At 31.9% G+C, this 14,758-nt stretch overlaps 1 protein-coding gene across 1 annotated transcript; it reads left to right on the forward strand.

Moving 5' to 3' along the window:
• The first annotated feature begins 12,138 nt into the window (after positions 1–12,138).
• On the forward strand, positions 12,139–14,758 carry LOC115974863 (UDP-glycosyltransferase 74F2-like). The gene is made up of 2 exons (XM_031095405.1): positions 12,139–12,867; positions 13,923–14,758. The coding sequence occupies exons 1-2, from the start codon at positions 12,223–12,225 to the stop codon at positions 14,643–14,645; spliced, it is 1,368 nt and encodes a 455-aa protein (XP_030951265.1). The 5' UTR covers positions 12,139–12,222; the 3' UTR covers positions 14,646–14,758.

Below are 14,758 nucleotides of genomic sequence, written 5' to 3' on the forward strand. Positions count from 1 at the left end.
TCGGTCGCAAACCAACTTGCCTCCAATTGCATACCCCAATCCATGTCTAGGCTAGGTTTGGATTGGAATGAAAAGGAAAAAAATGCATGTTTGTGTTTTTTTTGTGGGTCCAGTGCACTATTCACGGGACCCACAAGTATGGATTTCAGTAAATTTTTCTTTAAAACTGAGTCTCACAGCACTATTTACACATTTAAAAATTATTTTACTATAATATATTCAGTAATAAACGGTATCCAAATAGACCCCTAGTGTTAGAGGTGTCTGTTCACTACTTACACATAATGCACGCCTCATCCACTCTGATTTGTTTTGTCCTTTTTTTTTTTTTTCTTTTTTTTTTCTTTTTTTTTTTAAATCACAAAAACTAGGTTTACAAATATACTTGAAATAAAATGCAATTGTTTTAAGTTAAATTAATAGGAGTTCGAGAGAATTGGATATTTTTGGATAGGTGAAAAATGACGAACATGCGTGGATTAAAAATTGTTGCTTCAAATGTATTTAAAATAAAAATGTTACATTTGATATCTAAGGATTGGGCAAAACTAAAAGTAGTAAGATTTCATCCAAAAGATAAACCCTACATGCGTAGGATATGTGAGCAATTTTATGAGAGTAATGCATCATCAGTTTCTCTTTGTATTGAGTAATAAAGCATAAATAAAATCAATTAGGGCATGTTTTTTTTTTCATTTTCAGTTTTTTGTGGGTCCCACTATTAAAAAACTAACTTGGTTTTAGTATTTTTATTCAGTTTCCAGTTTCAATTTCCATTTTGTTTTCTATAAATACGAAACAACTTACCACACACCAACACATGTGAAAATAAGTGTTTTTTTCTACATTCAAATTAAGGATTTAAATATAGAATAAAGAAAATAAAAAGTGGATACACCACTTTTTGAATTTAGATTTTTATTTTTAGTTAAAAATTTCTCCAAATTTTAGTGTAATACTGTAATATTTTATTTTACTTTAATGGGTTAGATAAATGAACTTGACCAACCATATACATTGCTTTTCTATGGAATAAAAATTTCAAAATACGCTTATTTGTGGTTTTTAAAATGGTGTTTTCAAAATGCACATTTTGAAACAGTTTATCCAAACAAGCCCAATGTATCACTAATTAAAAAAATGAAAATCCAGATATTTATTTTTGAGGTGGTTGTAGTCCACCAATTACATTCATTGCAATGTCGGCTCAATGGTATAATCCATTGATGCAGTCGCCTAAGGTCCCAAGTAAAAAAGTGCCTCCAAATTTTAACCAATAAGGTTATTTTTTTCATTGTAATAGTATTAAATAAGCTATAATATTAACCAATAAATAAAACAATATTTTTTTACAAATGAAAAACAAACAAAAAAGAGAAAGAAATGCAATGTCTATAACATTTTTTACAATATTTTGACAACAAATCCTAAATAGTAGGATATTATAGGCAATTATTGATAGCAAAAAAAATAATTTTAGTGGTGAGTTCAAATAAAAAATAAGAAGCAACTTAACACCTAAGATTTATTATGAATGTAGCACTTTAAAAAAAAAAAAATGAAAAAAGAGAGAGAGCAATACACAAAAAAAATCACAACATTTTTCACAATAGTTGAGTTAGTAAACTTCTACTAGTTCTTATCTAGGTTCACTACTAACATCACACTTTTACTTACCACTATCAATCTGCCACGTCAACAAATGTAAAAAGTTTTGTCAAAATTTCTAAAATAAATAAATAAAACTCTACGTGATTCATGTTAATTAGTAGTAATTTTGTATATAAAACAAGATAATCAATTTTTACCTTAGGCCTCCATATGCATCAAGCCACTCTTGATTCATTGCCACATTAATTTTATGTCGTAAAACTTGTAGCAGATCTATTCATACATTTAGTTGTACAATTAGAATATAACGTATTTCTATTTGTGAAATATCTTGCTTATACAATTATATTTACCTTGATCATGTGACTCAATATCCAAAAAATGAATAATTTTTAAATTTGACATCATTGTTCATTTTTAAAATCAATATAGATATCAAAATAAATTTAAAAGTTTTAGAGAAAGTTTTTCATTTTGTTCCAGATTTTTTAGAATATTTTTTCAATTGTTATATATGGATTGGGTTAACAAGTGCTCTTAGGGTATTTTTTATTGGGCTATTCTAAACAAAATTTAATATCATTTTTATAAGAAAAAAAAATCAATCACTTTTTTATTTTCTTTTCTATAAAGAGTTTCTAAAAATATTATATAAATAGATGCCTTAGGACATAGTTAACGTTTTTGTTGTTATATACGTATAAAAAATTTCTATTTTTTGGAATATGGGCTTTCACTTGCTTTATAGTTAGGCCCTTGACAAGGTGTTTCATACATTGAAATACGTACGAACCTTGCATCCTAGTTCAAGACTTCAGGTATGATCTTGGAATTGTCCAGCTTAATTAAAGAGTTGAGGTTGCAAAATGACCTTTGGAACTTATTAATCTGCGATATCTGGACCTTTGGATTCGTCAATCTTAGGAGGAATTAATTGTCAATGATGAGTCGGTAGTTCACTAACATAATTTTGGAGGTCTCATTGGAATGTGGGAGCTCACCTACGTTTTTAAAATTAAAAAAAAAAAATTATTAATTGAAAATTTTAAGGTCCTTTTAACATTGGGGCCTCTACTGTTCTAAGATATTGGGGGAATTCACATTAACTTGGCCCCGCATTAATGGTCCATTTGGATTGAGAGGGAGAGAGAGGGAGTAGAGTAGAGTAGAGTAGATTTAACACAAAATTAGTTTATTTTTAGCCAAAATGACCTTTGGAACTTATTAATCTGCGATATCGGGACCTTTGGATTCGTCAATCTTAGGAGGTATTAATTGTCAATGATGAGTCGGTAGTTCACTAACATAATTTTGGAGGTCTCATTGGAATGTGGGAGCTCACCTACGTTTTTAAAATTAAAAAAAAAAAATTATTAATTGAAAATTTTAAGGTCCTTTTAACATTGGGGCCTCTACTGTTCTAAGATATTGGGGGAATTCACATTAACTTGGCCCCGCATTAATGGTCCATTTGGATTGAGAGGGAGAGAGAGGGAGTAGAGTAGAGTAGAGTAGATTTAACACAAAATTAGTTTATTTTTAGCCAAATCTACTATACTTCACTTCCTTCCCTCCTTCATCCAAACAGACCATAAAACCAACTCTACTATACTTCCCTTTTTTCTCCCCTCCATCCAAACATGTCATAAAATTCTTGGAATATGATACCTAGCAATCTTAATGATTGGAAATGTAACTATTTTATGCTTGGAAATGTAGTTACTCAATTTCCTTTAGCCAACTCTACTATACTCCCCTTTCTTCTCCCCTCCATCCAAACAGGTCATAAAATTCTTGGAATATGATACCTAGCAATCTTAATGCTTGGAAATGTAACTATTTTTATGCTTGGAAATGTAATTGCTCAATTTCCTACAACATAATCAATTTTGTTTGTAGTTATATCTAAAATCAAATATGATAACCATCAGACCTTGTAGCCTGGTGGTACTTGGTACCATGTGTATCTATGAGTTCAGGGGTTCTATCTCCCATAATTACAAAGCAAAAAACAAATAAATAAATAAATAAAATCAAATATGATTACAAGCCAGTTCAAAAAAAGAAAATAATCGTCCATATCATTTTCATTCAAAATGCTGGTTCTTTTTACTAGACATTTCGCACACTTGATCCAAATTTTTTGAATTATGTAAAACTATATCATTTCATAAGGAAAGGAAACTATGGTTTTTCCCTTTAAAGAACTTTTTGGGATAATTCCAAAAATAAGTTTTATGCAGAGAAATAAATAATTTTTTCTTTAAATTAAGCAATATGTTTTAAGTAAAAATATTACTAGTTAAGGAAAAAAAAGGTCACTTACTTCCAATAGCTTTACAAATTTATCACTCTTTCAAATTTACGACACCTCAAGATCATTTTTCTTTTTCTTTTTTTGATAGAGAAGGACACCTCAAGATCAACTAAATACAATGAAATAGAAAAATTAATATACTAACTCTAAACTTTACTAATTATTCCATCTAATTTGAATTTTGTCCCCTCAAAATATGTCAATTGAGGGAGTACCCAAATAATGTTTATTCTAGAATTTAGGCAAGGTTAACCCCAAAAATTCTATCTAATAATTTTGAGAGTGCCTATGGGTCCGTTTGGATACAATTTATTTTGTTGAAAACTGAAAACACTGTAGCTAATAAGTGAAAAACACAGATGATTATTTTTTGATATAGGTACTGTAGCTTAGTTGAAAAATGCAGATGATTTTTTCTTTTTTCTTTTTTTTTTTTTTCACTCCTCTCCCACCCTAACACATGTCTTCAAGAAGAGAAGTTCACACCCACCAGAGAAATCCATAGAGGAAGACAACCTGGTTTGACGCTAGTGGCAGTTCCAATTAGCGCAGTGGTCGGTGTCCACCTGTCTATCACACACACAGAGAGGAGGAGATATCTAAAACCAAAATCAAACCCGGAAAACTCAAGGATTCAAACCACAAATCAAAACTTAGATCAAATCTAAATATCAAAAGATTCAAAACCCATTATAGACCCAAATATTAAAACCCAAACAAGCTCAAGATTCTTGGGACTAACCATTGATTGACTCACCTGCGAAGTCTAATCGAGTAATCGACCACCAAGCAATGGAGGTAGAGACAACAACGTGAAGATCTTACCTGGGTGGCAGCAAAAACAGAGGTGTTTGAAGATAAAAAGCTGAAATGGTGGTGGGTTTTGTGTTGTGGGTGGGGATAGAAATCTTAGATCTAACTTGAAGGGGGTAGAAATCTCAAGTTTTGTATGTATATATATGTATATATAAGCAAATCGGTGCAATTCGATGTTCATCGGAATCTAAAAACCTTCGCCGACAACTGTACCAACTGACTTCGGTGCTTGAAAATCGCTGCCGACCATTGTGCCAAACACTTGCGGTGGAGATTTGAGGTGTTCGGATTGGTTCGGCTCCAGCCAGTTTTGTCAGTGGTGGGCGGTGCCTGTATAGCCTTAAAAAGAACCCAGCTTGATGTTGGCGAACCTTCTTGGATGATCCTCTGCTATTTTGGTGCACACTGAAGAAAAAAGCTAGCGTTTTTTCTTCTTGAGTCTTGGCATTTAATGTGTTTTATTGTAGCCTTGGGTCCCATCATTTGGAAATGCCAAATGCAAACACTTTTGTTAGCTCATTCCTACGTTTCTCATCTTAGCGTTTATTTTGTCTATTGTACCGTGAGTCCCATTTGAGTTTTAAACGCAAATGCTGAAATAATCCCATAAACACGGATCCAAACAGTCACTATATGAAACCACCGCTTAAGTTTTTAATGTTTTGATTTTTGAGAAAATGTTTAATAGGCCTAAAGTGGGGTCCTTTTCTAGGAGAACGAACGATCATAAGCCCATCAAAGTGGGGCCTATTAGGTTTTTTTTTTTTTTTTTTTTTAAGGGTGTGTGCTAGCGCCCTGAACCATGTGGCTCGCAAGTAAGCATTATCAAGACTTTTTAAGTCTCTCTGGTTGAATAAGAAATCTGAGATTCAATCATCGCCTACACCAGAAACTAATTGGTGTCTTGGTTTGTCATTTTTCATATTAGGTGGTGGACTCCATGTCAGAAGTTTGTCAATTACTGCCAATTGGACCAACAATTCCATCTTTCTATTTAGACAAATGTCTAGAAAATGACAACGATTATGGGCTTAACCTTTTCGTATCAGACTCATCTGTTCACAATAATTGGCTCAACACTAAGCCAGAAGGGCCTGTTATTTATTTGTCCTCTGGTAGCATGGCTAGTTTAAGCAACAAGCAAATGGAGGAATTGACATTTGCTTTAAAAGAAGGTAAATTCCATTTCTTGCAGGTTATTAAGGCTTCTGAGGAAGCAAAGCTCTCTGAAAAGTTTGTGGAAGAGATAGGAAATAAAGTTTTGGTAGTGCAATGGTGCTCCCAACTGGAAGTGCTATCAAATAAGGCAAATGGGTGCTTTTTAACACATTGTGGTTGGAATTCAAGATTGGAGGCATTGAGCTTGGGAGTGCCAATGGTGGGGGTGCCACAATGGACTGATCAAACTATGAATGCCAAGTATGCTCAGGATGTGTGGAAGGTGGGAGTGAGGGCTAAGGTTTGTGAGAATGGCATTGTTGAAAGAGAAGAGATTTATTATTGCATTAAGGAGGTAATGGAGGGTGAGAGAGGGAAAGATTTCCTAGAGAATGCTAAGAAGTGGAGGGATTTGGCAATAAAGGCTATTAGTGAGGGTGGTGGTTTGGACAAGAACATTGATGAATTTGTATCCAAATTCATAAACTCCTAATTTAATAGACTATTGTTTTTTAGATGTAATAATCTCAACTTAGGATGCAATTTGAGAATGTAATCACTTTTTTTCTCTAATTGTCTCACTTTGGAAAGTGATGACATTGTTTTTAAATATACATTGTGGTCAATGGAAAAATTCTAAGTTTGTGATTGGTTGTGAAACATTATCAAAATACTGATCCCACTTCAAGTCAAAAATCTTATAGCTCAACAGACTGATATTTCTTAATCATTAATTCTACTTTCTCATTGTAACTATCAAATTATGAAAAAAAAAAAAAAAGATTAAAAATCGCATCTCAAAACCAATTATATGAGCTAGATATGTGACAGCGATCAGAAATCTAGGAATCTCACAAGTGTGCAAGGTAAGAAACAATAACTATTCTCCAAAGGTGATTCAATAACTGTTCTCCAAATTTCGTGGCAACTAAAATTCTCACATAATTCATAACTCCAAACAATCCACAAAATTATAAGCTTTCCACATGATTATCCTAGCATTAAAAAAAATTATTCCTACGGTGCTGAAAGAAAATTCTTGTGAGCTATTCTGTAGAGTTTGAAATGTAAAAAAGGAGAAAAATGTGAGCTCCATAGCTCAGTAAATAATCAATAAACCTAACTAGCTAGAACAAACATATAAAAGCAAGATCATAATTATTCATGGTAAATAAACTCCGTGGACATAGAAACAATAAATAAGTTCACTTGTGGGTTCCTAAGAATAATCAAATTGTAATTGCTCCATTTCCTACAACATAATCAATTTTGTTTGTAGTCATATCTAAAATCAAATATGATAACATCCCAGTTCAAAAAAAAAAAAAAAAAACAATCGTATATATCATATTCATTCAAAATGCTGGTTCTTTTTACTAGACATTTCGCACACTTGATCCAAATTTTTTGAATTATGTAAAACTATATCATTTCATAAGGAAAGGAGACTGTGGTTTTTCTCTTTAAAGAACTTTTTAGGATAATTCCAAAAATAAGTTTTATGCAGAGAAATAAATAATTTTTTCTTTAAATTAAGCAATATGTATTTTAAGTAAAAATATTACTAGTTAAGGAAAAAAAGGTCACTTACTTCCAATAGCTTTACCAAATTTATCACTCTTTCAAAGTTACGACACCTCAAGATCTTTTTTGATAGAGAAGGACACCTCAAGATCAACTAAATACAATGAAATAGAAAAATTAATTTACTAACTCTAAACTTTACTAATTATTCCATCTAATTTGAATTTTGTCCCCTCAAAATATGTCAACTGAGGGAGTACCAAAATAATGTTCATTTCAGAATTTTGGTAAGGTTAACTCCAAAAAAAATACCGTCTAATAATTTCGAGAGTGCCTATATGAAACCATAACTTAAGTTTTTAATGTTTTGACTTTTGAGAATATGTTCTTTTTTTTGGTTGTATTTTGGCCCAAAGTGTGGTCAGTTTTAGTCATTTTCTAGGACAGTGGCCAATCATAAGCCTTTAAAACGAACCTAACCATCAAAGTGGGCGTGCATGGACCCCTAATCATGTCGCTCGCAAGTAAGCTTTGTCAGGACTTTAAAGTTTTTAATATTTAGATTTTTCTAATTTTCAAAAAAAAAAAAAAAAAAAAAAAAAAAAAACTAGATCAAGCTCCCACTTGATTTTTCGAGTACAATTCAAATATGCAATTATTTATATGAAATTATAATTCTAATTAAGATCACGTTTTAGGATAATTTATGTTGGGATATAAGTATAAGTTGGAAACTTTTGTATACATAATAAATTAGTTAGGTTAAGAGTGCGATTTCATGAAAATTTGCTTCAGTGACTTCAGGACTCACACGATTAGTAATTTAAGTTATAAGGAATTTCACTGAATTCACGTTTTTTTTTTTTTTTTTTTTGATGAGACACTGAATTCACGCTGATGCGAGTTTGTGGGACATAGACTTTTGTCCAATCTAAACACTTGTTGAACCTAAACCTTAACCTATATATAAATACTCCTTCATGCACAATTTTCAGAGAGAAGGTAACCAACCAACCATCCATTTTCCTCAAGAGAGACTAAATATTGTCAGAAAAATTTTGTTAAAACCTCGTGCAAGATTATTTCACTCAAATCACAAATATTATTGAGCTCATTGGTGTTGATGTGGACAAGTTCATTTGTGGATGAAGATCTATGAAAAAGGGCCAAAGTATTGAAGCCCCCAAGGCAAAAGTCTAACGAACGAGTCATTCATTGGAGTTACAAGTTTTGTCTAATCTATAAAATTATTATGGGTGATGCTAATGAGTGCTCTTAGGGTACTCGTTAATAATCCATTTTAGGAAAGTTTTGATACCACTTTTATAGAAAATGAAAAAAATTATCAAAATATTAATTACTTTTTTTTCATTTCCCATAAAAATTTTCTTTAAATGGATTATTAATCAGTATCCTAAGAGCACTTGTTAGCATTTCCCAATTATTATAAGCATACACTGATTGTAACAACTATTCATTAATTAACTTGGGTCAATATAGTTTTTTCAATTTATTAACTAACTTCATTCAAAAATCAAGTTATTAACATTTCAAAGTCAATAATCTAAATCTAAAACTCAAAATACATCAAAATATGAAGTTTTCCGCACTCAATTTCCTTAAACCCTTCACTGTGTGTGTATGTGCGTGCGTGTGTTAGTTAGTCACTTCAGTGTTTTTTATTAATCATTTAATGACAGAAGCTATTTTGATACAATACCAAAATTTTAAGGATTAAATTTACACATTTGAAGTGTTAGAGACGAAATTGACGTACATAGTGTAAACTTTAGAAATCAAAATGGTAATTTATCCAAAAAAAAAAAAGTCAGATCCTCTTTATAATGAAAAAGAATTTGCCTTTTTACTCATGTTTGTTTTGGGTCTGAAACATTTTTCGGAAAAGGTTTTCCTCATTTTTGAACATTTGGGTGGCTGAAAATCTTGGTAAAATTAAAATTATTTCCCATAACCAGGAAAAATACTTTGTTTATTTTTTGTTTTTGGATATAAAATGTTATGTTACCTTAGATAATGTAAAATATTTTTAACCTCAAGGGAATAGAATCTCTCTAACTCTATCCCAAGAAACCAGAATCGCTTTCTCTAAGAGAATAGAACCCCTAAAACCTACAAAATGACAAAATACCCTTAAAACATTCAAATGAAGAACATACTCTAAAATCTCTAAAAATAATATCAAAAGTTTCAAAATAACAACAAAATATTCAAAAAGAAATTAATAAATATATTGAAATTCCTAAAATGATCATAACATCCTCAAAACAATGGCGGAGCTAGGATTTGAGTTGAGGAGGGGCAAAACTTGTATAAGATATATACATTTTATGCACATCATGTGAATATATAATATTGGAAACACTAAAACTTATGTGGAAGGCATGCTAGTGGAGGACTTGTGATTACTTATTAGTTTATTTAGGTAGAGTTATGCTTTGTTTCAAGACTAAAGAAACAAAGTGGAGTTTTATCTGACTAGATTATCATTAAGTGTGAGTGAGTAGAGCTATTAGTTAGATGAAATTCCTCACAGGATAAGGAAGATAGTCCAAATTGATGTATTATTTGATCTAGATTGCTATTTCTATCAAAAGAAAAAATTAGATTGGTTTTTAATAAGTATTAGTGATAAACTAAGGGTTTTTTTTTTTTTTTTTTTGGGTAAAAAATTAGATTGGGATTTTTAATAAGTATTAGTGATAAACTAAGGGGTTTTTTTTGGGTGGGCCAAGGGGGGCAGCTGCCCCCCCGGACCCCCCCTAGCTCCGCCCCTGCCTCAAAACCTCCAAAACAACTCCATTTAACTTTCAAAATACTACTAAAATTTCTAATATGACAAAAATATCCTAAAAAACCCTTGGAAATATTGAGAATTTTTAGTTGTTTTGTATTAAAACTTTAATCTTTAATAAAGAGGTGAATTAAAAATTATTATTTAATATCTCCATATCGAAATTTGAAATATAGAAAAATTAATGCTTTTTTTTAAAAGGAATCAAAATACAGAAATTTGTTTTTTTTTCACAATATAAATATTGTTAAAGAATACAACAACACAACAAAAAAATAAATATTGTTAAAGAATACAACAACACAACACAAAAATAAATAGTTTTCTTATCGTGGAAAGAAATGAAATCTTAAATACAAAACGTAAAAGAGATATACGATGCGGAAGATCTGCATCATCGTTGACCCCGATTGGCATCAAATCCTTATATATCTGTTGCTTGCGAAAATTTTAATGCAATTTGCAGTGCCCAACTCGTTCAGATAACAAATATTAATTTTTAATTTTTTTGTTTCCCTGAAATGCATTAGTGGTCATGCATTAACAATCTTAGATTGCGGAGCTAGAATTTTTTATCTGGAGGGCCAAATTGTGATACTAAGGTGCGGTTTGGATAAATGGCGTTTTTTTTTTTTTTTTTTTCGCATTTTTAGTTGACTTTTCAACTTATCAGTGGATCTGTGTACTGTTTATAGAACCTATAAACTTCACTTTTCTACACATTTTTCCATTAAAAATGGGTCCCACGACACTATTCACACATTTAAAAATTATTTTACTACAGTGTTTTCAGTTTTCAAGTTTCAATTTCAGCAAAATAAGTTCTATCCAAACAGACCCTAAGAATCTATTTGGATACCACTTATTTTACTGAAATTGAAAACTTATTGCTAAAAGTACTGTAGATAGAGGTAAAAGTTAGTTGAAATAAAATAACGAGGCTCATGAATAGTACTAAAAAGTACAGTGAAACCTATAAACTATAAATAGTAGCAAAAATAAGTTGAATAGTAAAATAAATTATAATTTTCATCTAAATCTAAATGCACACTAAGCCTTAATATTTTGTATCACGCCATGTGTACACACACACACATATATATAAGCCTTAATATTTTGATACTAAAATAAGTCATAATTTATAAATATATTGTATATGAAACTATTAACTTTGACATATGTATATTCGCTAGATAATATTTTTAGGGGAACTTGCATTTTTTAAACTCCAATGAGCATATAGAAATTGTTTAGTTTGATATTAAGCATGTAAAAATGAATTTGAGAAAACAAAAACTACTTTATTTATATACTAGGCCAATTGACAAAATTTATTATTTTTTATGAGCATCATTGTACTAACTTAAATATATGGGAGCCAATTTTTTTTTTTTTTATAGCTAAAATTTTAAAGTTTTTAATAGCTATACATAAAATAAAGAAAATTATAAAATTTTAGAGTGGCCATGGCCCCCAAGCTCATCTGTAGCTCTGCCCCTGGACTTGGGCCACCTTCAATATAATTATTACCTGTACTATATTATCATATATAGGTACCACATGTTACTCGATCCAATTCCTCTATTTGATTCCAATTTCCAATCTTTTAATCTATTGTCAACTCACGTTACTTAGATCATTATTTTATATATGTATACCGACTTTTCAATCCCTTGAAATGATCCCTATATGACTAATCAAAAAATTGATTGATAGAGTTTTGTATTTGTCTAGAAATTATTTTTGGAGGCTTTCCCTTGTCCTTTTCTAAAATGTCTTTGGGATATGGCCATTTATGGCCTCTCATTCTCATTTGTACCTATTTTCTAATGTCACCTACCAATCTTTGTTTTTTCCTTTTCTTTGGGAGAGCATATGTTTGACTTGCATACCCTCTACAAATAGCTTGGCTCAACTAATAATCTGTGATACTTACCTAGAAAAGCAAAGAGAGTGAAGTAGTAATTGTAATCCCAAAAGAGAGATGGAAAACAAAGGCTATGGAGCCCATGTGTTGGCACTGCCTTACCCAAGTCAAGGCCACATAAACCCAATGCTCCATTTCTCTAAGAGGTTAGCCGCCAAAGGACTTAGAGCCACATTTGTCACCACCCATTTCATCTACAAGACCTTTCAGCCTGAGCCCTCAGACTCTGTCCAATTTGACACAATATCTGATGGCTGTGATGAGGGTGGCTTTTACCAATCAGAGAGCATCCATGACTATCTCACTCGTTTTGAAGATAATGGGTCCAAGACCTTAGCCAATCTCATCATGAAGTATAAAGAGTTGGGGCACCCAATTGATTGCTTAGTCTATGATGCTTTTTTGCCTTGGGCTTTGGATGTGGCCAAACAATTTGGCTTAGTTGCAGTTGCATTTTTCACCCAAGCATGTGCTGTTAATTTCATATATTATTATACGCATCATGGGCTTTTGAAGCTCCCAGTTTCATCAACACCAGTGTCCATTCCTGGAATGCCGTTGCTTGAGCTACAAGACATGCCATCCTTCATCTATGATAATGGATCATATCCAGCTTATTTTGAGATGGTGCTGAAGCAATTTTCTAACACTGATAAAGCCGATTGGATTGTTGTCAACACCTTCTACAAGTTAGAGGCTGAGGTAGGTTACACTGTAGACCATTTTTAATGCTATTACTTTATATTTGCAACTGCTTTAAATATCTCACAAGTCCGTTCCACGGTGAAAATTATCTCACATGGCCGCTCTATGGATCCGGCACAAGATATTTTTTCGCACTATGGAGCAAATTTTTGACAAGTTTTTGGGCCCTATAAGGTATCCCCAAGCTTGTGAGGGGCCTGCTACATGGAACAGACACAAGAGACACCTTCTCCTAGAACAAATGGAGGAAGGAGGAAAGGATGAATGGAATTCCAAGCACCTTTTCCTCTCTTCTCTCCCATCCAAATTATTGTTAAGGAATTTAATGATAAACTCAATCTAATTAGTTTTTATATTTCAATAGCTTTTCACTTCTCTTATTTTTGCTCTCTTTTTCATCATCTAAATTATGGATAAGAAATTTAACGATGCACATAATCTAACTAGTTTTTATATTTCAGTAGCGCTTTTCAATTACTTCTCTTCTTGTTACTGTCCTTTTCATCATCCTAATATAGGATTAAGTAATATAAAGATATACTAAAAATAAATATTAATTATAAAAAAATTTGACTACAGCTAGATAGAAGATTAGCTCGACATTACATCCTAGCATAATTGAGGGCGTAACTATCAACAAATTTTTATATATTATAATCAGTCTTTAGAAAGAATATGACATGAGGGTCTAGCAGCCCATGTTTTTTTTTGTAAGATGTGTTTTTATAACAATGCTTTAGATAAATATGCTTATGCTTATATTTCAAAGGAATTATGAATATTTTATGTCAAGTTATACAAATGCTATGTAGTGACGTTTAAAAGGAAAATCATGTGGATATGCAAGATGTTCTAAACCCTCTTTTGAAAGTAAATTTTTTTCAAGAAATGAGAATTTTGAAAAAGTGTGGAAACTATACAATTTTCAAGAGAAGTTTAGTTTTGAAAAGCTATGAACTTACTAAAGGATAAAAAGTCTTTAGAAAGAATAATAACAATTATGGGCCCTAATAAATTAAAGACTGATTATATGTTGTGCTTTATTATAACAGGTGGTGGATGCAATGTCAAAAATTTGTCCATTGTTGACAATTGGGCCTACAGTTCCATCTAAGTACCTTGACAACCGAGTCAAGAATGATAACCGTTATGGGCTTAACCTCTTCACTTTAGAGTCCTCTATTAATATCATCAATTGGCTCGACACCAAGCCAGCAGGGTCTGTTGTTTTTGTGTCATTTGGTAGCATGGCCAATTTAAGCAACAAGCAAATGGAGGAATTGGCTTTGGGTTTTAAGGGAAGCAATTACTACTTTTTGTGGGTTGTTAGGGCTTCAGAGGAAGCAAAGCTCCCAAAAACGTTTGTGGAAGATATTGGAGAGAAAGGCATGGTGGTGAATTGGTGCCCACAAATGGAAGTGCTATCACATAAGGCTATTGGGTGCTTTTTTACACATTGTGGGTGGAATTCTACGGTTGAGGCATTGAGCTTGGGAATGCCAATGGTGGGTATGCCACAATGGACCGACCAAACAACAGATGCCAAGTTTGTTCAGGATGTGTGGAAGGTGGGAATTAGGGTTAAGGTTGATGAGAATGGGATTGTGGGTAGAGAAGAGATTGAGTTTTGCATAAGGGAAGTAATGGAGGGTGAGAGAGGTAAAGAAATGAAAGAGAATGCTATAAAATGGAAGGGCTTGGCTCTAGAGGCAATCAGTGAGGGAGGCACTTCGGACAAGAACATTGATGAAATTGTATCTAAATTGATACACTAATTTCTATCTCATAAAGTAATAAATGAATTGTTATTATTAGAATGATGGTTAAATGATTGTTGGAGAAAACATCACATTTGGATAAATTAGCAATTAAAGTTGGGTTCTTTGAA

This window comes from Quercus lobata, chromosome 2, assembly GCF_001633185.2.
Source record: "Quercus lobata isolate SW786 chromosome 2, ValleyOak3.0 Primary Assembly, whole genome shotgun sequence".
Classification (NCBI taxonomy): Eukaryota; Viridiplantae; Streptophyta; class Magnoliopsida; order Fagales; family Fagaceae; genus Quercus; species Quercus lobata.

Coding starts and splice junctions, on each gene's coding strand:
- LOC115974863 (XM_031095405.1), top strand. CDS start 12,223: ATGGAAAACAAAGGCTATGGAGCCCATGTGTTGGCACTGCCTTACCCA. Junction 12,868..13,922: donor TCTACAAGTTAGAGGCTGAG/GTAGGTTACACT, acceptor TTATTATAACAG/GTGGTGGATGCAATGTCAAA.